Below are 25,592 nucleotides of genomic sequence, written 5' to 3'. Positions count from 1 at the left end.
TCAGGAAAAAAAAAAACTTATAATAAAACCTAGCACTAATAACTAATATTTTAGTAGGCAGTCATATATTTAGAACCTAGCTAATGAAGAGTAATATCTGCTTCAAATGTCCAAATATTTTTAGAAAATATTAAACTTTAATTTTCAACATAACTTCATGGAAAGCTTATTTTCTTTTTTGGCAAATCCAACCTATTTCATTCGTATGAAATTTTCTTCTCTTTAATTTGTTACCTCTTACATTATTTAAGGGGGCTTTAAACTAGATTTATTTGAGTTTTTTCTGAAAAATACCATGGATAACAGCTAAAATCAGAAAATTTCATTTTTAACCCATAGCATTGAGAATCGGACTATATGTCATGTGGACCTTTTTCTTCCTTGTATGTTATAGTATCTACTTCCCCTACTTCATCTCGTGTTAGTTTATATTACTGTTTATCTATTTATAAATTGTAAAAAAAAAAAAAATCATTATCGTTATAATATTATTTTAGTACACATTATTATGGTAATCATAAAACTCAGTCCTGTATATTTGCAATCTATGAATATTGTCACTTTCCCTTGTAGCGACCATGACCTACACATCTCCACAGTGCATTCCTTTCTTGAAAATGAATGTGGTTCGTTATTTTATGTTTTAAATATAATTTATTTATTTAAGAAACTAAGTAGCTGAAAGTATTAAGAAAACTGTCAATCTAAATATAATTAAATTTGAAAAGAGCAAATTCATAATTAAAAATATATTAATAAGACATAAATCAATAAAAGAAATAAGATCAAGAAATAAATTAAGTGCATAAAATTAAAAGTGGTTCAAAATATACTTATTTATATAGGTATATAAATAAGAATATATAAAAGAAGAGTAAAATTAAGATAAAATTTTTTATTAATGAACTTTTGGATTCAGTTTTTATTCAAATATACATAATATGAATGTTAATGGAGGTGACTATAGAAAACGAAACACAAAATAATACTTTTAAATAATTAATTTAATAATTTTAGTAAAAAATATTTGTTTAAATATTGTGTTCATTAAAAAAATAAAAATAAATCTGTACCACTACGATCCATAGACAATGTATATTTGTATAATTATTTTTTCTTTCAGTGTAATGAAAGCTAGGGAAATTAAAATGCTATGAAATAAATCGTTAGCTACATTTAAATTACAGGATTAATTGGAACCAAATTGAATTTCCTTCATGTAAGAAAATTCTTATCCAATCTTTTTCATTAGCTACACGAACTTAGGATATTAAACTTAGTTTTTGTGGTCTGAATACAGAAGTCCAACGACTCATTTCTCTGCGATGGTTTTATTTATTTATTTCTTTTTTATTAACTGTATGAATGGTTTAAATTCAAATCAGAAATATTTTGAGGTTTTGCCTTGGCTAAAGAGCACTGAAATAGGTATGAATAAATTTGAAGAAACGTGTAATTACGAAGCGGATCTGAGCCAAGGGAAACCGCAAGGTAATGAAATCTTAGATTAAACTTTCTCAAAATGTGGTCGTTGAAAAAAACATAAAATCATTACTGCTCAATCATCGCTCTCGTCAAATCGAAAACTAAGTACGCGGCGAACCAAATCTGTTCCCCGAAATCATCTTTGGGATTTGCAGGAGTTAAGTTGAAGACGAAGGACGTTTGGTTGTATCTCCATCGACCAAGGTCATCTAAGGAAAAGTACGCTTCTGGTCCAATATACTTTATAATTTTTTTTTTTTTCAAATCGGTCGCAATACAAACGAATGAATCTATAACAATTCCTCTTTTCAGCATTTTGAACAATAGAACAAACACCACGTTTCCAACTGTTTAAAAAAGTTGTGTATGCTTGACTGTCATGAAAGAGCGCCTTCGTCGATGCATATTGTTATAGACCATTCTTTTTCCTCTAACACGACTGATCCAATTTTTAGTGACTGATTTTATTTTAGTTCAATTGTGTTTCAAGATTCCCTTTTAGTTCATAATCGTGGAAGGTCAGTTTGTTTTTTTGTTTGTTTTTTAGTTTTTTGCCAACCAATTGTATTTTTTTAAAATAAAAAAACTACTTATTTTAGAAATTAATTTATATCACTTCTTGATTTTTATTGCGTGCAGCGTATTTGTAAAATTTCGACACGCTTCCTCTTTCTTGGACCGAGAATCTAAAGAAAAATTCTTTTAAAAAAATATATGGTCCTTTGCATGGGCGTTTTGCAAAAACCAGGAAGATTTTTTTTTCATTTTATTATACTAAATTATAAGTATAGTATTATAACTAATTTATAATATGCAAAATTTTTAGGATTAAAAAAACAATTGTTTTTAAATATTTTGTATTTTACAAATGTCGACACGTTTCCCCTTTTTCGGACAGACAATCTAAAGAAAAATATATTTTAAAAAAACTTAACTTATTGCGAGGATATTTAATACTCTTGTTTATTTAGTTTTGATGAAAACCAAATTATTCATATTTATAAATAATTTTTCTGCAGATGTTTATATAAAATTTCGAAATTATTTCTATATTCCATAAAAACCTACGTGTTTTTAAGTATACATATATTCAACTTAAGAATATTCATATTCACGACAGGTTATTTCAATCAGTTAATTTTTTCTCTTATTAGTTATAATTTTCATTAATTATTAATTTATCAGTTTATTACAAATTACTAGGTCAGTTAATATACCTTTTTTAATTACTAATTTAATATATTTATTAATTAATTGTTTGAGAGTGATTTATATTAGTATTAACACTAACTACAATGATTCACTTTACTCTAAACACTTTAGTATCAACGTTTCAGCCCTTAGACTATTACTTAGGAGACAAACTCTATCGACTAGTCTCAATTCATTTATAAATGTATTTCTTTTTTGTTAAATAGATCGATTTAGTCCCATATATTCGTTGTTATTAGTTCTTTATTCATTACTTTGTCAGTTTATATACCTCTTTGGTATTCATTGGTTTGTTTATTTATATGAATTTTTTTTATACCTCCATCATTAAATCTTACTTGTCACTTTTACTTATTACTTGTATTACTTACTTGTCACTCTTATACTCTTACACTAACTTTACCTGCTCTTTATCTTTTTATTTTAACCCTGATGAAGTGTAGGTCGAAACGTTTGCTATTATTAAATAGTTGAAGCTATTTCTTCATTTTTTTTTTTTTGATTGGCTACAATCCGAACTATCCCCTAATAATATATGATACAAATTATTTTACAATTATGAAATAGTAGAAATAAACCAAGATAAAGTTTAACTTTATTTCAGATTCAAAATAGTCTTAGTTAAACTTAGACTAGCTATGGATTACATGGGACAGTGTGCTTAGATAATACCCAGCTGCAACTCACAGTTTTTGCTAACAAATTCAGCTGTTAGAGCGGCCATAGAAGAAAAAGAAGATGACAACGCAGCCATTGAAGGCAACAAAGCCCTGCATGCCCCTCTTCCAGAAATAAAAAAAATTTACGGGGACGTGTGGCGGACCCGCGGCAGTTTTCGGCAATTTGCCTTCTATTGTTCAATTTAAAGTGGATTTCTTGGAAGTTCGATCCTCTAGTCAAAGCTTCTAGCGTTTCCCTTTCGTACCAAGACCAAGGTCACGGTGATATTTCCCTCTTAGGATTAGAATTATATAGGATGTACATGATAATTATATGTTGAGTCCTGGGCAGTTGAGAGAAAAAGTTAACTATACATATGTATATATATTTATTTATTCACCGAAGAATTGGTTCTTATCACTAGAAATAGGCAATACTCGATTACTTTTCATTGAGTACCTTCGGTACTCGGGTCATGGGTACTTTTACATGCACTCACGCAGCGAAACCTGTGTTAATTAAGTACAAAGTAATCGTGGTTTAAGTCTGATTACTAAAATTACTCAGTACTATGAATATGGTCAAGAAGTCCGCGTGGCGGTCAAGAAAGGTTCAAAAAATAGCATAAAAAATATTCTGTCACCCGGATTAATAATGATCAACAATTATTTATGTTCAAACAATAGTCTTTCAAAAATTACTCAGCCAAAAATATCTGTTTCTACTCAATCAATTATTAACAGGAATAATTTTTTTTTTATTAATTCATATTAAGGCTAATTGTATTCTTATTTCTGGCCTAATTTCATAATTATTCATAGTAAATATTATAAATTTCTTGTTTGAGATTAATTAAATTAATTTGATTTATCGAAGTCTGAACTTTTTCAATTATATTTTTAATGAGATAATAAAGAGCCTTGTATGTTAAATATTTTAAGGTGATTGTTATAAAAATATAATTAATTAATGGCCTGATTTGGGCATAATAGGCTGTATATTGATAATTTTTAAACTTGTATACATCGATTGAAAGTCTACTTAATAATTTCCCAACTGCCGAAACGTTAGATAGAAATAAAGTCGAGAGAAAGGATCAAAAGAAGTTGCCTTTAAAATACAAAAATATAGTTAACAATCGTATTGTTTATAATAATTATAAACCAACTCCGGTATCGTATGTTTTTAAATTATTCCAGTTACCGGCCACCATAATTAATTGTTCATAAGGTTAAAACCTGAGAATAGAACTAATTTCACATTTAAAAATAATCAAAACACGATAATATTGACTGTTTTGTTTTTCCCTCTGCCTATCTAAGTGATATAGGACCGTCGTTCCCCGGGGGTCTTAGAGGGGCGGGTCCGGTGGGGAAAGATTGACTTTTTTGTGTTATGATTCACGCGGTTTTTCAATTCAAAGAACGCCCACCACAACAAAAGTACAAGTCAAAAAACTCCTTAAAATGTAGGCCACTACAGAAGAAGGAAACAGTGCAGGACCAGAATATATTTTCACGCTAAAAACCATAAATGAAATTCAGAAATAGAGGTTATGAAAAAAAAAAAAAATATGTATGACTTTTTTCTTTTACTACTGGGCCAAAATTCTAACCCCCGCCCTCAGCGGACCCAGCCCAACCACTTATAATCCCATATGGCAAAGGAAGGGCACCATTTTATATATTATACTATATTATATCAATAAAGGTCAGAAAAAAAATTTTTTTTTGTTTTATCACTTTGGTTCTTTTATTGTCTTTTCTTTCATACAGAAAATAATAATTTTAGAGGAAAGATATTAGAATCGATTTATTGTCTCAGGAAATATAAATTATACTGTCAACTTCAAATCAGATTCTAAGGGACTGAACCACCATTATTCAGAAATTTTAAGCAAAATAAATATGTAATTATATATAAAAAGATAAGAAATAAAAAAAATGTTCAAATCCTTAAATATGGAATAAATATGCAATAATAAAAGTATGAATTGATGAGTAAATATGTTAAAAAATAAGATATAAAATAAAAAAAGGGGTTATATGTATATTTAAGAGAAATACACATAAAATAGGAATAAATTAATTATAGATTTTAAAGATATTAAAAAATGTTTGTGTTGTAAGCAGAATAATTAGTAATAAATGTTAATTAAATTATATTGAATATGTAAATTAAGGATTTAAGAAAAATTATGTTATATGATAAGGTGATAACAGAGTCCTAACCTGTTGAAGGTAGGTTCTCTTTTAAGATTGCAAATGTAAATGAAAGAATGAAGAGAAGTAGATTGTAAAAGTTTTAAATTTAAGAAGGAATTATATAGAAAAAGTTATGCAAGTTATGGAAGTAGGAATCTATTTTTAAAAAACAAAAATTGTATAATGTTATTATGATATTATTAATTTATTTAAAGATGGGGCAAAGGCAATTAGCCTGCATTTTTAAGATTTTATGAAAGAAAATGACATCAAAATGAAGGTAGGGCCAGAGAAATCAGTATGTAAGTGAAGGAAATAATGAAATTGTTATATAAAAATAAAAACTTTTTGAAGGTATCCTTGAGAATGACCTGAGGGTCGAAACGTTGAAAAAGGTGTAAAGATTAAAGTTGAGAAAAGAAGGATGAAATTTGTTTTAAATAAACTAAACCACTCTCAAACAAGAATATATTAATAAAAATTAATTCTTTCTATACTTTATTTATTTTTTATTAAACCTTTTTTGCATATTTTCTCTTCCAACCAAATGTATTTTTCCTCCTAGTTTACAATATCATTTATCTGTTTCAGGAGAGATGACAGTGATGTACCTGTTCACTAGATACAGGTTCAACTGGAACGAAGTGGACTACAGTATCTTCAACACTTATAGCATGGTCACCAACCTCATTGGTAAGTTAGCAATAAAAATAATTTACATAAATTAAATATAAGCATTTCCTCATAATACCAATATTTTACCAAGAAAAAGGCATCTCAATGAGACAGGTTTTGAGAATTAGTTATTAATTTCAGAGTTTAAAATAAGCATGTACAATTTTAACTTTATTTTAAAAAATAATCATTTACCCAAGTTCATATCTCAAAATATAATTCTACTGTTTTCCATCACAGAAAAAAATTCCTGGGCTAAAAATGCGATGCCTTATATCGATTCGATGATTCAATTTTTGGTACTTCTACTTTTGATTTATATTAAACAAATCTAAAACTGAATCTTCTTGTCCACCTCATTAATTTCCCGAATGACTTCGTGTTTAGGCCTTTCTTATTATACTGGTACAAGAGTTCACGATTTTCGAGATTATGTAAAACTTGATAAAAATAATGATAACTATCCTTTGTAAGATTTTAGGAAAATTATAGAATTTTATTTACATTGATTCTATAATACACATATTTATTATATCATTATTACACGGCCACGTGCACTTTTGTAATATCTTACTTGATCAGATTTAAAACATGACTATATTTACCTCAGGCTACAACTTCAATATATACTATTATATCGCTGCTTCGCTGATTAAAAAAAAAAAAAGATTTGATTTAATTTTAAATTGGACGTATTACCTTTGGTTCTTATACCTATTATAAAATAAAAGGGTAATTTACTAATGCACCTTATTTAAGAATATTAAAATGAACATCAAATAATTTATAAAACTTACGAAAAGAATAAAATCCGAGCTCTGGCCAATAATAATTATAGAAATAAAAAAAAAAAAAACTCTACACTTTATATAAAACGAAAACTACTTCTACAATAAAACACTAAACCTTACATAACAACAATTTATAACATTTTACAACCACTATTTCAATACCAACTCTCTTCTGAGAGTACATGGATTGCTATCCCTCCATGCCTACATTATAATCATACTTATAATTATACTTGTATCATATATTATAATTAGGGATTCGAATTTAGAGGAGGCAGTGATTGTTTGGTAGTCGGAAAAGTAGCAATGGTGCTACAGCCGTATTCCTGTGACAGCACCTCAGACTGGGGTCATAACTTTCTCTACTGGGGACATCCTTCAGCCTGTTTCGAAGCAAGTAGTGATGTTACGAAGTTATAGTACAAGAGCCCAAGAGGAGAAAAAAGGCAGTTATTTCAATCCCATTTTTGATAACTTAACTGAAAACTAGGTATAATTACTAGTCAAAATTGATGCGTCTGGCAAGAATAGGTAGGAGGGATAAAAAATGGCTGTTTCAAAACGTTAAGAATAATTAATTTTTTATTCTTAGCTCTATATCTTTACAACTACCAATAACAATAGAGAATTTAAGAGAGCATCATTTAAACTAGAGGAAATTTGCTAAAATATGATCCCTAATAGAGTTGTTTACATTCAATATTTCTCGTGATATAGCTTTTTAAAAAGCAACATTTCATAAAAATGTTGTATGGAACGTACTGAAAGATCAGTAGTTAGTGACTTTATTTTGAAAAATCTATATCCCAAAAACCATTTGTCGTACAGATGTATATTAGCACTCAAATTAAAGCTCGTTTAATGAGCTATAAAGTAATTTATGACGTTTATTTTCGGAGTAGTAGTAGTTTTCATGAAATTTGCTAAAATTAATTGATAAGTTGTTCGGACAAATTTTCATTTCCCAAATTTATATTCATATGTGAATATCATAAAAACTACTACTCCTACGAAGATAAGGGTCATAAACTACTTCATAGTAAGTTAAATTTCTTTTATTTTGAGTGTTGGCAGACATATGTGCATCTTATGGGTCTAGAGATATATATTTTCAAAAATCCAACATTTTATACGAACAACTAGAAATTAACATTTTGCGAGTTTATTTTGTCAAATATCATAAAAACCACTACTCCTACAAAGATAAAAGTTATAAAATATTTTATAGTAAATTTAACTAGCTTTAATTTGAGTGCTAGCAGACATCTGTACGTCCTATGGTTTTTGAAATAAAGTTTTTTCAAAACTCAAACTTATTGTCCGAACAACTATAAATCAATTTATTTTAGCAAATATCATGAAAACTACTATTCCTACGAAGGTAAAGGTCATAAACTACTTTATAGTACGTTAAACTAGCTTTAATTTGATTGCTAATTGACATCTATACGTCACATAGTACCTGAGATATAGATTTCTCTAAATAAAGTAACTAACTACTAATCTTTCAGTACATTTTTATGAAATGTTGTTTTTTAAAAGGCTATATCTCGAGAACTATTGGACATAAATAGCTCTTTTAGGGATAATATTTCGGAAAATTTACTCTTCTTTAAATAATGATCTTTTAGATATTCTAGTATTGCTAATAGTTTTTAGGATATAGAGCACTGAATGAAAAATTAATGTTTTTTAAAGGTTTTGAAACAGCCGCCGTTTTTATTCCCCCTACGTATACTTGGCAGACTCATAATTATGACTATTAATTATACATAGTTTTCATTAAAGTAATCAAAAATTGGGGTGAGATAACTGCCTTTTTTTCTTCCCGGCTCTGGTACTATACCTTACATATAACCCTTGCTTACGTTTAATGTAAGAATATATTCCGTAGCATTCTTGGAATACAAAATAAAAAATTACTTTTTTGTTTTAAGTCCCACTATTAAAGCCAATGAGCTCTATATATATATATATATATATATATATGATAAACTATGAAATTGAACTGCAGAATAATACATTCATAAATCCTAAAGCAATCATTAATATCCAGAATCCTCAATGTTTGCGCCATGAATAAAATCATCCAAACAGAGCTTAATATTCCATATATTTCACATTTACCCGAATTAGATATACGCTTAGAAACAAATCCCTACCCACATAATGTCTCAAGTTCGTTATTAGGCAATCAGTGAGAGTATTGATGATGGAAATGGCGGAAACCTCAGAGTTTTGTTTGGACTGCTTAAGAGGTAAACATAGGAATTCTAGCATATTGGTTATAAACTCAAGATAGGAGGAAAGATAAGTTGATGTTTTTAGGTTCTTCCTTTGTATTTCGGAAGTGGTTGGTCATAACTTAAAACTTTCCCTGCGAAAAAAATGAAGAACATTCAATTTGAATATATGAATAATTTATGTTCGTATCTAAAAATAAATTGTACTTATTCTTTGGTACCGGACGGCGTACGGAAGATGGACGGATTTATTTTTTATTCAGTTTTTGAATTATACGTATTTGAAACGTAAAAGTTCAAATTTTAAGTGGATAGTAAAAAAAAAAATTTCTCGGTCTATTGCACAGGTGCATTATGAAAAATAATCAATAAACAAAAAAGTAAAAAACTGCATTATGTGTTCAGTATATAATGAAAAGTGCCGTAAGTAACGATGTATAATATAAAAGATTTTTAAAAAACGGACAAAACTTCATTCAGAAAGTTCACAAAAATGTTCACTTCAAACAACTATTTAAGCATTCCAATGAAAAAAAAAAAATTAAGAATAGAAAAATTGCAAGATGTGGTAACAAGATGGACGGACATCTTCGAAAAATCAGAAGCATTTTTTTATTAATGTAAAATTTATAAAAATAAAGAATTAAAGCAACAAGGCTGATTAATTAAATGTAAAAATCAGTAAATTACATTAATTGCTTTCGAATAACAAACTACTTGATAACTTCTTTTTCTATTTAGATTAATATTATAAATTTATTTGTAGTTTTTGCTCATATTTAATGGAATTCGTTTCAGGCACTGCTATTTCTGTGGGTGTATTCAGCCACATGCTCAAGATCGATGATGCTATCATAGGAGTTATATCCTGCATGAGCAAGATTTTGGCAGGCTTCGTCTTTGCTTTTGCCACAACCACTACCATGATTTATATAGGTATGTATTTTATGTTACATTTTATTATTATTAACTGTTTATTACTCTCATAGTTGAGATACGTAATGTCTTCATAAATCAATGGAATGTAGTCAATTTTATTTATTTAAAAGTTTCCTTACAATAGTAGATACCAAGTAGATACCAGTAGATACCAAGCAGAACTACTTTTTGTGTTAATTTTAAGTTATCAGGATCTTTCTATGTGCTTCTTAAGAGAAGTTCACTGGAAGACAAAAACCTATCGGAGTCACAATTACTGATTACACAATTTACTAATTTTTTCTACCTTGGGAGTGTTTCATCAATGATTCTAACCATTTTATTCCTTTGTAAATAACAAAAATGTTCAGGTTAGGCAGTAACCTGTGGTCCCTGGTTAGTTGTTCATCCCAATAAACTTTTATGTCGGAATATAAGTTTCTCTGGGATAGAGCTATAATAAAAAACTTCATTATTGCTCAGTAGTCTATGGCTATGCATATATTATGGTAGTAAATTTTGATGACATTTTTATGTCTAATCAAGAAATGTACCTCTGCCAATATCTCACATCCATTTGCCACATACTGAAAAGATTCATTCTTCTTAGAGCAAAGAAGGCATTTATTTATAACCAGTATTTTTTTAACTATAACCGGGTTTTCTTTCAGAATATGCTGTCTATATTCCCAATTTATATTATATTATATACTACTATATAAAGTAATTATATTGATATATTATTATTTTTATACTAATGAATACTTTAGTATCTGAAATTATAAAGAGGGTTGTTTGTTGAAAAATTTATGTCTTATTTGACTTAAGTATATCAAAACTTTTTTATAGTATCAGTTTGAAACTAATAATTAAATGATGATAATAAATAAAAATTAATTTAAATTTTATTTAAAAAAAAAAAACTATTAAGATTCACCTACCTATCTGGCATTTTAGATTTAATAATATAAAATTAGAGACAAAATGGATGGTTGAAGGTGAAAGAACACAAAACTATTAAGATTCACCTACCTATCTGGCATTTTAGATTTAATAATATAAAATTAGAGACAAAATGGATGGTTGAAGGTGAAAGATCACAAACATATGAGCCTGACTAAAATTTTATTTGATTTCAATTTATTTCTGTTATATACTGTAAAACTCAATTTTTAACTTCTGGAAACTATTAATGTTTAAGGTTTAGAAAAATAAAAAAAGTTGCTATGTAATTAATAGTATTTCAAATATTCTAAAAAGTAGACATCTATATTTTTCTTAAAATGTCACATATCTTCATCCACTTGTGTGTTCACTTCTCATAGAATCTTTTAGAAAACTTCTATATAAAATACAATTTTTTACACAATTTATTATGTCTATTTGGATACCATATTTCACTCTCTTTTTGGCTATATATATCTTTGTATATATATGCTAACCAAAAAACATTGGCATCCTCTTTAGGGAAGAGGAAAACCATTATTTTATGCCCATTGGGAATCCTACACCATCCGTTTTAAGCCATCGTTTTGTCAAGTCCATGAGCGATAATTCTGAGTATTTTACAGGGGAGGAGGTAGGAGGAGTAGAGATTTTTATAAGATATTACAAAAACAAAATTTAAGGTTCTCTATTGCATTAAATTGAAAAATATTTTGCAGTTAGAGCAAATAAATACAGGAATCCTATTGTTTTCCTTGAAATTCAAACCAAAAGAACCATAGAAAAATGAAGGACATCTTTCAAGAAAAGGAAAAAGAAAGAAAAGAGAGCCTAATGAGGGAGAAATTGGACTGAGGGAAACTCAATTTATGAAGAGCAAAACATACCCTGTAATAAAATAAAATTATTCCCTTCTGTTTTTACGGGCTCATTTTTTTCTTCAAGGATTTATATCTTCAATACATTTAATATTTTACAAAAAAAAATTATTTGTAAACACTCATATTACAGTCAAAAATATATAAACTATTAAAAAAAACAATTAAATAAATTAATTAATTAGAAGTTTTTCATTCATATCTAGGTAAAATTTATTATTTCTTTAGTTAATTTAAAATCTAATTTTAAGTTACCTCATTATTAATCTTCAAATCACTATGAAATTTGCCACTTTTTCCTCTTCTGATTATATTTTATCTTATACTAACTTAGTTTACAATGATAATTCCACTGCTTTTCAGTGCACTCCATTGGATTCCAATCAATATTCAAAATCTCTATGGAATTTAACTATTTTCGTTTGCAAAATAGAATTGCAGTTGCTTATTTCTTTAATGTATTAATGAGTTTGGCATACGTTAAAATACAATTTTTTTTTCAGATGTGCCACTATTAAGGCAAAGCAGTGATATTTTCATATTATCATTTTTGTTTTCAACCATTAAGAAACTTCTATATTCGTATAGATAACAAATATTAAAACATACTCAGTTGTCTCCATGTGTTGTTTTCCATTTTTTCAAATTTATTTTATTTTATTTTGTCATTTTAAATGTAAATATATATAACTGAATTGAAAATCAACATAATTCCATATCATTATTTTTACACTTAGCCATTGAAAAAAAATCTTATTTACCTGTTTTTAGTTTTTGTCGTCAATCAATAATACTTCTACTTCACATTACTATCCTACACTTTTTTGAAAAAAAAAACAGCCAAATTCAGCACAACTTATTTATATTAATATCTAACATACTTTTTAGTATTTTTGTTGTACATATAAATTTAGGTTTATTATTTAATAAAATTAATTTTACATGCATTGATGAAATTATGATATTGCAGCTCCTCTGGTAGACATTGTAAATGGCACTTCTTTCATCGCTATGAGATCCATCGCTTCGAAACTTGTCCCTCCAGATGAGCTTGGTAAGTATTTGTACTTTTTAAGCTATTCTACATAATATTCGGTTGCGGTATTTTTAATTTATGTCTATAGAAAATTTATGACTATATCATTAATGACTTTATACAAATTTGGTAAGAGAGAGAGATGAAAATGGATTAAAAGCGTGCTTAGGATGGGACTTGCCACTAGTTTCTTTTTAATAAAATATACCTTAGAGTTGTTCATAATGAATAATTATATCAAACTAAATCACTTTTTATATTAGAGAAATAACAATAATTTCTCATCTTTATTTAATTTATTTTTCTCTTCTTAAGTATTTGTAAATCCCATGTTATTGAAAACTTTTTATTCAGTTTTCCAGTAAGTTAAAGTTGACACCACTTTGGGGTCAACCTCTATGTATTCGTTACCTCCTAACTTAATACAAAACAACCTAAACTTCTCCTTCACTAGAGTATATAGTAGACTTGATATTAGCCTAATAAACTATCTCAATCGATTGTAAACGTGTATCACTGCAGCCCATGAAGAGTCTTTTGGTTTTAGTACTTGCTAAAGAATTGCATTTTCTAGACCAATGATTGTTGCAAGGAGATTATTTATGTTTTACTTTTTTTTATTTATTGAAGATCACTCACAACTGCCAAATTGTTTCCCTTGTTATACATAGGTTCAGTTTGCCCTAGGAGAATCTTTCAGCCCCTAGTTATCCCATAAATAATTATATGCTACTCCTGCTCTTGAAACTGGGCCCGGGAGATAGGTGTCACTCACTCAGCCATATTATCTACTCCTAAAATATAAAAAGTTGAATTTTATTTAATTTGATTCAGAAATCTATTTAGTAATTAATTTAATGTACAATTTTATTTAAAATAATGATAATGATTATAAGTCTGTATTTTATATTTTATTTATTTACTTGATCGTACTTTGTTTCTATTGAATTTCATTAGGTAACGAAAAATTTTCAACTTCATTTTTTTAACTTTAATTAATAATTATTTCATACACTCGACAAATTTGGTTTTAACTATTTTTCTTTTTTACCATAACAACTCATTACTCATTATTCATTATTGCATTATAATAATGAGACCATTTTTTTATTTTACCGACTGAACTTATTAGTCATAAAATTACATTTAAAAAAAATTTCTAGTTGGTCATTTGTTAAGTATATGTAAGTTTTTTTGTTTTTTTTTTAGTGTAGGCTAGTATGAAATATATATTAAATAGTAATAGTGCATGATGTTCTGATAGTACTAATAATACAATAACAACTTTCAGGTAAAGTTAATTCAGTGTTCGGTCTGGCCGAAGCTATAGTGCCAGTAATCTACGGACCAATGTACAGCGCAGTCTACAGAGCCACCATGAACACTGTTCCCGGGGCATTCTTCCTCCTCGGTGGTGCTCTGACTGCTCCTGCTATTGTCATCTTCCTGTGAGTATTACCTTGATTTTTGTTGTATGGTCTACAGGAGTGTCTCTGGGGATATCAAAGCAAAATTAAAACGATTGATTCATTGCTGTATAGACTTCAACTATCAAAAGGGACACATCTGTCACCCAATTGTATGTAAATGTTTCATCTCTCAATTAAAATTTCTAAGTTAAATTTGCAAGATAGGCAGATATATGGTTTTATGATTACTTTTCTCTTTTACATTTAACATAAATATGTATATAAAACTTTTTTTTATCATTTTGTTAATTTTCAATATTTCTTTTTATTTTATTACTGTTAGAAGATAGCATATAAATTTATGATCTGTTAGAGGATTCATTTTTTTTATTTTTTTTTTTTACATTATATATTTCCAATTTTCGTTCAAACCGCTTAATATGTTTATAACTATTAATTGCTCTTCCTTGTTAGTTATCTTCATTTCATTTCTTTTTTTTCTTTTCCATTTTATTTTATTAAAAGTTACTATTAAATAAATTTATGATTTATGGATGATTTTTTAATTTTTCTTTTTTTTTCTGTTTGTTAATTATTATCACCTCTTTTTTTTTTCAATGCCTAAGGCACTAAAGCCTGTTTTCAATGCCTTTAATATTATTCAATTCCTGTCCGAGCCGTCCTAGTAGACATTATAGGTAAGTCTAGGCCTAGCAGCATGACATTTTCTTATTGGCCTTGCTAAGATCTACCAGTGGGCCATCTCCTATCCTACAAACCATTTTATCTTGTAGTCTTTGAGGACTTCAATAACAGGTCTCACTTTTTAGAGTGGTACAGATCCTGTTATTTCTATCACAGTCTCTTCTGACTGTTCCTGCCACTTTCCTCAAGTTTCTCATTTCCACTGTAGTAGCATGGTTCACATTTTTCTCCAACGCAAACTACAACTGTCTATAGATTAATATTATCAAAAAACATTGTACAAAATTTCATTCACAGCTACCAACAATTAAAGGAGCAGAGGCTTACAGCATTGGCCTCTCGTATATTCTGTTTTAAACTCTATATTTATTTATTCTTATTATTATACTTTTTTTTTTCTTTCTCAAATTATGTTTTCATTATATAGGTAAGTTATTTATTTTGTTAATTCTATAAATATTAATTGGTTTCTTTGTAACTTTTTTTCTCTTTTCCAATTACATAACTATCATCATTATTTTGATCATTTTTTTTTTAATATTTAAATTAATTCAATACTTCTAATATTGTATATAGTTGGGGGTGGTTTTTGCATGAGACTAAACTCCCACACAATCAATTGTTAAAATAATATCAAATTGTCGCAATAACTATCTAAAGCCTTCTTTATGGTGATAAAGAAATTTTTAAAAAATAGGTATATCTTTATATCTTCGCTGCCTTCTCATTTCTATATCCCTGAAGATATTTAGAAGAATAAATCTTTTACCATTCTTATTTAGTTCTATGTTTCTTGCACAGATCGTATTTGACAGAATTCAGGCATTACTTCTCTATTTTTGTACTATATTTCGAAGAGATATTTTCTATTTCTTTTTACCACAATAAAGTAATTCTTTCTTATAAAGCGAAAAGGATTACCTATTCATGTGTACAAATTGAATATAACAGTCACTCCATAAGCCATTTTTATGCCTCTTATATTATAGTTTCATTATATATGTAATTGTCTAATGAGAAACTAAGCATAATCATCAAAGTTGATATTCATGAATTTTTATTTCAGGTGGATGTACTCAGAACATAAGAAGGATGCTGCAAGGCTTGCTCTTGAAAATGCAGAAAATGAAAAATCAAAAGAAATGGCAGATACTAAAATTGAACCAGAAAAGGAAATGAATGGATCTGCGATAGTTACCAAAGACTTGTGTATCAGTTATAGCAATGAAGGTTTTGAGCCAGACATGACCAATAGCAAACTTTAATCACTGTACTTTCCCTATTCTTCAATGCTATTTCTTGTGTGCAGTATTATAAGTGAGAAATAATATTTACTTAAGTATTTTAAAAAATTGTAAATATGTAAAGTAACTAAACACACATGTACATAATTGAAATACGTACATTCTAAGTACACATGCACGTCACTTTCACTCAGCTAGATGTGATTACTACTTTATTTCTTTTTTTCTTTCTGGCAGTCTAGTCACCTTTGCCATATTAAGGCTATTGTAAACAAAATTTTAAAAATTTTATTATGTCATAATACAATTTAAATTTATCATATAATGCATAAAATGTTGTACCAGAATTGCATTGTGTTGTAGAATTGATTATTTTAAGTTGTTTTTTTTTCAATCATTGATCATATTTCAATTGTAATGTTCTGATTAAATATTTCTAGGACAATCAAAAGTTAGATTGTAATATATACATTATGGATAGAGCATAGGCTATGATTCGAAGTAGGTTTTGAGAGTCTCAATGACTCTTTTGTTTCATTGCAGATTCCATGATCTGTGAAGTGATAATTGTGATCTGATTTGATGGAATAATATAATAAAGTGTGATATTTAACATGTATATATAAATAAATATTTAATATATATACATTAATTTTAAGGTAAATAATAGATATATGTAAAATAACATGGTTTTGTAAATAAAAGTTGTTGTTAAAAAGCATATTCTATCCCAATTTTTTGCGTATCACCTTTTAAAGTTATTTTATTTGCATATAAGCAAAATACATTGTATTATAAAAAAATATTTTAGTCCATAAATATGCAATATCTTTGGCTTAATCCGTTCCCGCACAAAGTTGCAAAAATGCAAAATTAAATTAAACATATGTTTCCTTAATATAAACACAATTATTCTAGTAGTTTATATATTTTATCTTTACTTCCCAAATATTACTGATGAAAAAAATATATTTTTCCCGAGTAGGGTTGTGTAGTTTCTCTGCAATTCTTTTAAAATGTTCATTTCAGAACATTAAAAAGAAATAACTTGAATGATACTTATGTTAAACAGTCTATGGAGATAAGAAAGGATATAATGAGATATTACTAAATTCATCTGCACTTAGTAATCCTTTAAAATTCAGGATTAAAATACAACCTCGGGGTCAATTTTTATATTTTGGCATTAGAATAGCATGGTAACCAGTAGATACCCTCCCGTCTGTATGTTAGAAGTGACTAGGAATACTATACCCTCAAAATTGCCTATGGTCCTTGTAAAGGCCTTGCAGAAAGCCTTCTCAATCTACTGTTTGTTCATTTAGCTATACAAAATTAATTTTAAATTATTTTCTGAAAGTATCTTTACAAGTCATCAACTCTTACATCTTTTGAATAGGAGGAGCATTTTAGTTATAGGCTCAGCCTGTGAAGATAGAATTGAAAAATATTCAATAACGGATTCAAAACATATGAAGAATAAAAATATGGTGTCATATTTCTACTGTTTTGTTATGCACAATAAAATATTTGTTGTACATTAGGAAGATAAAAGAGTAACTTATTTATGTTATTTAAATTATTATGTTACTGTTTTATCCTACTAGGTGGAGAATATGGTTACAAATACAACTTTTTCGATAAAGAAAAGATCTCTATCCAAGCCTAATGTAACTTCTTCCCCCTCAGATCAAGCAAATAAATTTGTTGAAAGATCATGATTTCTAAAAGATTTAGAAGAGTCCTTCTTGTGAATCACCTAATTAATCTTATTAGAAGTTATTGTGGATGTTTCACAAGTTTTAGATATAAAATAGTAAGCATTTTGCATGCATTTATTCATTTTATTTTGAATATCCGAGGAAGCATTCCAAGAGTTTTTTAAGTAAGTAAGGATAACATGGAATATAATATAGACAATATATAGAAATGGACAATTATAATAAGTGATGAGGAAATGAAAATCAATACAAAATATCATGTTGTCAATTTAATTTATTTTATTATTCCTTCCTAAAAATATGTATTAGATAATAATTTATTTGGAAAAATAGATAATAGAATTAATTATTTATTTTAAAATCATTGAAAACATTATTTTCATTAGTAGTCTTACAATAATCCTAGTAATCAATTGAATCCAGGAGTGGATGGAGGTGTTATGTTACGAACATGTGAACCTGAGAAGCGATTTTTATTTCAATTTGAAACTGGAGAACTCAATTTTTAACTTCTAAAAACCCCTGAAATATTAGATTTACAAAAATTAAACTAGGTATCATATACAAAATTGTACATGTGTTAAAATATTCTTTTAAGCGAAAATATCTATTTTTCTAAAATTTTGCATAGCACCTTCATCCACTCATGTTTTCAGTGGTCTCCTATTGGTATTTATAATTTTATTATTATCATAATAATAAAAAATGTATCATTAGTGTTGGACTTCTTGGAATTTTCATTGGAAGTGAATACCAAATATTAGTTCCATATAAAGAGCATAGGTACTGTACAAACAATAACTCTTATTTTAAATTAATCCATCGGATTGTATCCAAAAAAGAGGAAATGTGAAAGAAATGAAGAAAAAATAATTTTTGTTAATGTGACAGTAAAAAAAAAATGTTTACTTTGCTAATTTATTTTAGTGTCCATTGTTTGTTTGTTTTGATGTCCATTGTCTAAAGTTTCTACTTTAGAACACTTAAAATTCTTTTACTTAATTTGTTTGAGTTTTAGTTAAAATTATATAATTAAAAGAATAAACCAACTGAACAAATAAATTTCAAGATATAATATAAATATATATGTGTTTGAATTGAGAAACACCTATTTTTTAAAATTTATATTAATAGGAATTTATTTATATTAATAGAAATAAAAAAAAAATTATGCTTCACTAGTCATAAGTATGCTTTGTATCAGGCAACCAAATGAAGTCGGGCAGGTCAAAATTTTTAATGAAGTGTTTTTCTCTCTCTTCTATCTTTATTGTGATATAAATAATAAACTTTTTTTTTAAAAATATTAAAAGCTATCTACAACTGTTGCATGTATTCTACCTTCTCAACATCTAATCTGTGCTGTACTAGTAATTTCAATTGTTAATGGTTTGAACAATTGTATTAAAATGTGCTATACTGTGACTTCAGTTTTTTCTAAACAATGCCAGTTTGGATATTTACTTCATCTTCGAAAGCAGTGCAGCAGTTGAATAAATAAACTGGAAGATCTGTCAAAAAATAAATTATATTATAAGTACTTAATAAAATTATGAGATGAGTATACTAATTAATTAAAAAAGTAATGCAGGTCGAAATATTAGCTATGAATTTTGTTTTATATTTCTCAAAATAGTAAATTAACCCAAAGTTGAAACTTAAACAATTGATTCTTAGCAGTATGCTCGGAATATATTTTCAGTAACTAGTGATATTGACGATGTGAAAATTAAACATTCAAGTAACATAACGAAACACTATTGAATAAAGTATATATGGCATTATTTATCAACTCCTTTAAGAATTAGGCTTAAAATACGTTTCAGTTCTCAAATAAAAACTCGGGAATCTGAATTTCATGTCCATCCTCAAGAAGATATATTTAATGAATTTAATACATTGAAAACAATGCCCATATAAATACGTTGATGGCTAATATTAAGATACTATTTTGAATTTTTTTAAATTGATATTAGATTCAGATTTAGACACTTCAACAAAATAAAATAAAATATTATCACAAAGGAATTATGACAATTTCTGACTGTTTAATTAATTCAGTTTGTTAACTCCATTTCTTTTCCAAATTTTTGCTGATCGATTTTGATACTAAATTCAAACTAAAACCAAACATCTTAAAAATATTTACAATCAGAAATATAATTGAATCATAGACTGAAAGAACCTTGTACGCTACAATTTTTTATTACATTTCATTAAATTATTTATTTATAAATTAATATTTATATTTGTTCATAAAGTCAATCGCAATGTTGTTTGTTACACAAAAGACATCATCAATCAAAACAAGACAGGTATTATTTGGCCTGTCAATATCTGGAATATTTTGAAAATCACAACATTATTCCAAACCATGATACAATTTTAGGTTGAACCTAATTTTGGAAGCAGTTTTTTCACATATAGCTTATAGAGTACCAGATTATACCACTGCTTTCCTTTGTTAATGGCACAATGGCACATCTGACAATTTTTTTATTTTTTATTTTGTATTTAACTTATTCTGTAGATTGTACAGACTGGACTGGGGTAACTTTATGACAACCCTTCTAGCATTGAAACAGTCTGTAGTAGGACCCCAGATGAGATGTTTGGAATTTGTCAAATTCAAACCACTATTAAAGCAAAGCAATGATGCAAAGAATGTCCATTATATATTTATTTTCCAAACTTATTTTATCTTATAATATACTATAATGTGATAAGTCAAACATATTTTTCATCAACTTATGCTAGAATTATGTATATAATTATAATTTTAAGATTTTTCTAGAACTAATTAAATTAACTGAAATCACCTAATTATTGTTTTTGCATGATATTGTTGATTCTGGTTTCTATCATCAGGATAAAATAAGAATACATTATTTGTAACTGATGGCCTAATATTTCTCACTAAAGGAAGTGTCATTTTGTTAGTTTAATATTAGTTTATGTATTCTATATATAGTTACACTTAGCAAGGTCTCCAGGTTGACAGGATACATCTTGACAGCTGTGAGAGTGAGAGGTACCGAAGCCCTTACCATCATAAGCTGTTGCGATGTAGCAAGCTTGCGATCTGTGGTGTACCATTCATTACAATAGAGGGCCTCTCTGATCCCTGAGCTCTGTTGGAAAATGTAAATACCTTACCCTTCAATTAATCCAAGAACAAGATAGGAAAAATTTTAACTAATGTGTCAGTTTCAGTTGAGAGATTGGTTTTATTTATTTATTTTTTTTTTCAAAATTTAGAATAGCTTTCTAATGCCATCAAAATAAACAAATAAAACACGAGAAGAAAAAAATATTGTTAATTTTTAAATCATGATAATTAAGTACTGTCCCTCCTCTCAAACCAGAAAATAAATAATAAAATATGTAAATAAATGGAAATAATTTATTTGATTTTAAACTAAAAGAAATACTATTACATACAGAAATAGTAAGAAATACTTACTAGATTTACATTATAAGAAATTTAATACTAGAATTACAGACTTATATAATCCCTATTCAGATTAATCCTCCCTGAAGGTTGAAACAGTGAGCCCAGAGACCTATTATATATAATATCTGGCAATTACCAAGTTCTGAGCATCTGCAGCAATAGAGTCCTTGCTCAACCTCCACTGGCTCGCAGTACCAGTTACCCAGAGAGAGAAGCACGCTTAGAATTCTGCTTTTTACTTTTACTAAGCATGGAGTAAGGGGGTTAATTGCGATTGTGAAAATTTTCGATTTTGAGTTTTCAACAGAAATACATAAAATGGTCTGTGCATGTGAACAGACTTGCTCAAAAACTATAAGTACATATTTAGGGTATGCCTAGGATATTACAGGAACTTTTTTTCGTCAAAATTGACCGACTGAAAGTGCCACTTTAGAGAATCGATTTTACACTGTTTTAATATTTTCTTAAAAATTGCTCTAACAATTTTTACTAAGCCAATGAACAAATCAATGAACAATTAAGTGGTATTAATATGAGATAGATCTTATTCTTATTGAAATGGTTTAACCAGGCTTTCATGACGAATTTTCAAAAAAATCTTTCTCTAAATCTTTACTTTTTCTTATTTCAAATTAATAACCAGTTCCCATTAATAGAAATAATAAACAATAGATAAATACAATAGTAATAAATTAGATAAATAATTAACCAGCGGGACGGTCCCTTCATGTCCCATGGCGTAGCCTTAGGCTGTAGCTAGACTATACCACCTTAGCTGGACTCATATCAACACTTTATAATGCCACAAGGCAATCGAAGGGAGAAGACTCAATAAATTATATATAATACATTTCATATATGAAGTATTAATTTTATTTTAATGAAGGTTAAGAAAAAATAGATAAATAATTAAAGGAGAAAAAAGAAAACATAGACATAGAAGTACGAATCGGAAAAAGTCGAGGCTGCCCGAACGCATTCATTTATACTCGTATATGGCTTAGTTATCTTTTGTTAAACTGTAATATTCTTAGCAGGCACAAAGATGATATTCGTTATGTTCATCTGGAGAAGCCCTAAATTAGGAATCGTTGTATTAAATGAAATTAGAGCGATTTGCCGACCGCATCCTACCTTTTCTGAGTGGTGTACTGGTGGTGTACCCCCACAGATACAAACCTCCTTTATGTTTGATTTTAATAATGATTAAAAAATTAATCTTTCATTTCAGGACTCGTTTTATTTATTTTTTTAATCTTGTTAATATTACTAATTAATCGTTAATTTCAAATAAGTTTCGCTTCTTTACACTAAAAACAATTAAATTTACAAACTTCGAATAAGATACCAAAAAATAATATTGTCCTGTTGCCATCTTAATCATAATTTTCAATTCAGACTCCTATAATTTTATCCTACGGATACACATAAAAAAATAAGTTGTTAGACTTTTGGTAAAAGACGAAAATCTCGTACTTTGATCATTGAAAATTTCTGAGAAATATGCCCCTAAAATTAAAACTCTAATTTGCAATAGCATGGGTTTGACTTTACGGACTTGTTTATTTGCTGATTTTAATTTATATTTTTTTCTGAATCCCAGAATGTTCTCATCTAGTTTAATTTAAATCCAATAAAATTTCAATGAATTAGAACTAAAATTAGTTAAGAAAACATGTTTGGGTCCCTTCAAAATCCAAATCCGCACTAAGTTGCTGGTATGCTACAAATCTAATACTAAATTGCCTTAGCCTTGATTTTGAATAGATGGTAGATAGTTTGCGAGACTTTTTTGAAAATTATTGTAATAAATCTGAAAACTACTAATATTAACTTTGAATTTTGTACGTCACTATTATTTGTTTAAAAGTAAAGATTTTATTATTAAAAGTTAAACATAAATATTACATTCTAAATGTTAAATATTTTACGATATTTCGGAAGGAAGCGTGTCATTTAAATTATTTTGTTGGTTTTAAGACCACGGATTGAACGTCAAGTTTTGTACAGAAAATTCTCAATAGCGTTTAGTACAAGAGCCTAAGAAGAGAAAAACGGCAGTTATCTCATCCCAATTTTTGATCACTTTACTGAAAACTATGTATAATTATTAGTCAAAATTGATGATTCTGCCAAGTATAGGTAGGGGGAATAAAAAATGGTGACTGTTTCAAAGCGATAAAAAAAATTAATTTTTCATTCGGAGCTCTATATCTTAAAAAGGAGGAACAACACAAGAAAATCTAAGAGAACTTCATTTAAAGATGATTAAATTTGCTAAAATATCAGCCCTAAAAGAGTTATTTACGTTAAATAGTTCTAGAGATATAGCTTTTTAAAAAGCAACATTTCATAAAAATGTTGTATGGGACATACTGAAAGATCAGTAGTTAGTGAATTTATTTTGAAAAATCTATATCTCAAAAGCCATTTGACTTACAGATGTCTATTAGCACTCAAATTAAAACTAGTTCAATGAGCTATAATGTAGTTTATGATTTTTATCTTCGTAGGAGTAATAGTTTACATGAAATTTGCTAAAATAAATTGATTTATTGATTGTTCGGACAAATTTTCATTTGCCAAATTTATATTCATATGTGAATATCATAAAAACTACTATCCCTACGAAGATAAGTGTCATAAACTACTTTATAGTAAGTTAAATTTCCTTTATTTTGAGTGTTGGCAGACATATGTGCGTCTTATGGATCTAGAGATATGTTTTTTTCAAAAATCCAAAATTTTATACGAACAATTAGAAATTAACATGTTGTGAGTTTATTTTGTCAAATATCATAAAAACTACTACTCCAACAAAGATAAACATTAACTATTTTATAGTAAATTTGCCTAGCTTTAATTTGAGTGCTGGCAGACATCTGTACCTCCAATGGTTTCTGAAATAAAGTTCATATATCAAACTTATTGTCCGAAAAACTATAAATCGATTTATTTTAGCAAATATCATGAAAACTACTATTCCTACGAAAGTAAAGGTCATACACTTCTTTATAGACCATTAAACTAGCTTTAATTTGAGTGCTAATAGACATCTGTACGTCACATAATAAAATAACTAACTAACTCAAAATAAATTAACTAACTACTAATCTTTCAGTAGATTTTTAAGAAATTTTGTTTTTTAAAAAGCTATATCTCAGGAACTATGAGACGTAAATAGCTCTTTTAGGGCTAATATTTCAGCAAATTTACTCTTCTTTAAATAATGTGCTGTTAGGTTTTCTAGTGTTGTTGGTAGTTTTTAAGATATAGAGCTTCGAATGAAAAATTAGTGTTTTTTTAAGGTTTTGAAACAGCCGCCATTTTTTATTCCCCCTACCTATACTTGGCAGACTCATCAATTTTGACTATTAATTATACATAGTTTTCATTAAAGTAATAAAAAATTGGGGTGAGATAAATGCCTTTTTTTCTTTCTGGCTCTTGTACTAACTAATTCAAGCGTAGGGCGCTGCTATGCAAGATGGTTTAATTTTTTTTTTCCTTTATTCAGCAATGTCTATAAGAATGCATTAGTTTCATTCACTGTGCGGTGGATCTCCTATTAGTCACTCAGACCAATCGTTTTACCGTAGAATGAATTTGATTCAATAGTATAGTAGATATAGGTTTATGGGTAGAACTAATTTATATATTATTATTATCCGGTTTTTCTCGCTATTGCGGGTTGAGTATCTGAGGTGGGGGACCTAGAAGTTCAACCACCTTCATATTTTGTTTATTTATTTATATTCTCTTTTCAAATATTTAAAACCTTTCGCACTATACGTACTGTGTCCAAGAGAACCGACTGTTGAGTTATTATTATTATTAATATATATATATTGTTTGACATACTAGAAGTCTATAAAACTGAAATGAAGAAAATGAGTTTTATTGACAGTCATCTTTCAAAAATTATTTAAAAAAATATTTTGAATGATATATATTTACAAAAAATTTCATGCTCAAAAAAACTAGGTTATTGACTATGTTAAAAATATGG

At 27.8% G+C, this 25,592-nt stretch overlaps 2 protein-coding genes across 2 annotated transcripts in view; one reads left to right on the top strand and one right to left on the bottom strand.

Moving 5' to 3' along the window:
- Positions 1-16,569, top strand: part of LOC106690374 (probable peptidoglycan muropeptide transporter SLC46) — a 94,390-nt gene extending 77,821 nt beyond the window's left edge. The window contains exons 2-6 of the mRNA XM_014435803.3: positions 6,153-6,254; positions 10,069-10,206; positions 12,982-13,065; positions 14,339-14,495; positions 16,228-16,569. Coding sequence (XP_014291289.1) covers positions 6,153-6,254; positions 10,069-10,206; positions 12,982-13,065; positions 14,339-14,495; positions 16,228-16,426 — 680 coding nt within the window. The 3' untranslated portion in view covers positions 16,427-16,569. The remainder of the gene's footprint in view (positions 1-6,152; positions 6,255-10,068; positions 10,207-12,981; positions 13,066-14,338; positions 14,496-16,227) is intronic.
- Positions 16,570-18,272: 1,703 nt separating this feature from the next.
- Positions 18,273-25,592, bottom strand: part of LOC106690230 (odorant receptor 10-like) — an 11,659-nt gene continuing 4,339 nt past the window's right edge. The window contains exons 4-5 of the mRNA XM_067045151.1: positions 21,102-21,257; positions 18,273-19,637 (exon numbers count right to left, since the gene is read on the bottom strand). Of these exons, the coding sequence (XP_066901252.1) occupies positions 19,587-19,637; positions 21,102-21,257 (207 nt within the window). The 3' untranslated portion in view covers positions 18,273-19,586. The remainder of the gene's footprint in view (positions 19,638-21,101; positions 21,258-25,592) is intronic.

This window comes from Halyomorpha halys, unplaced genomic scaffold (assembly GCF_000696795.3).
Source record: "Halyomorpha halys isolate HHAL.00 unplaced genomic scaffold, Hhal_1.1 Scaffold50.1, whole genome shotgun sequence".
Taxonomy (NCBI): Eukaryota; Metazoa; Arthropoda; class Insecta; order Hemiptera; family Pentatomidae; genus Halyomorpha; species Halyomorpha halys.
The sequence above is the reverse complement of the archived record's forward strand: the minus strand, read 5'-3'. Positions and strand labels throughout refer to the sequence as shown.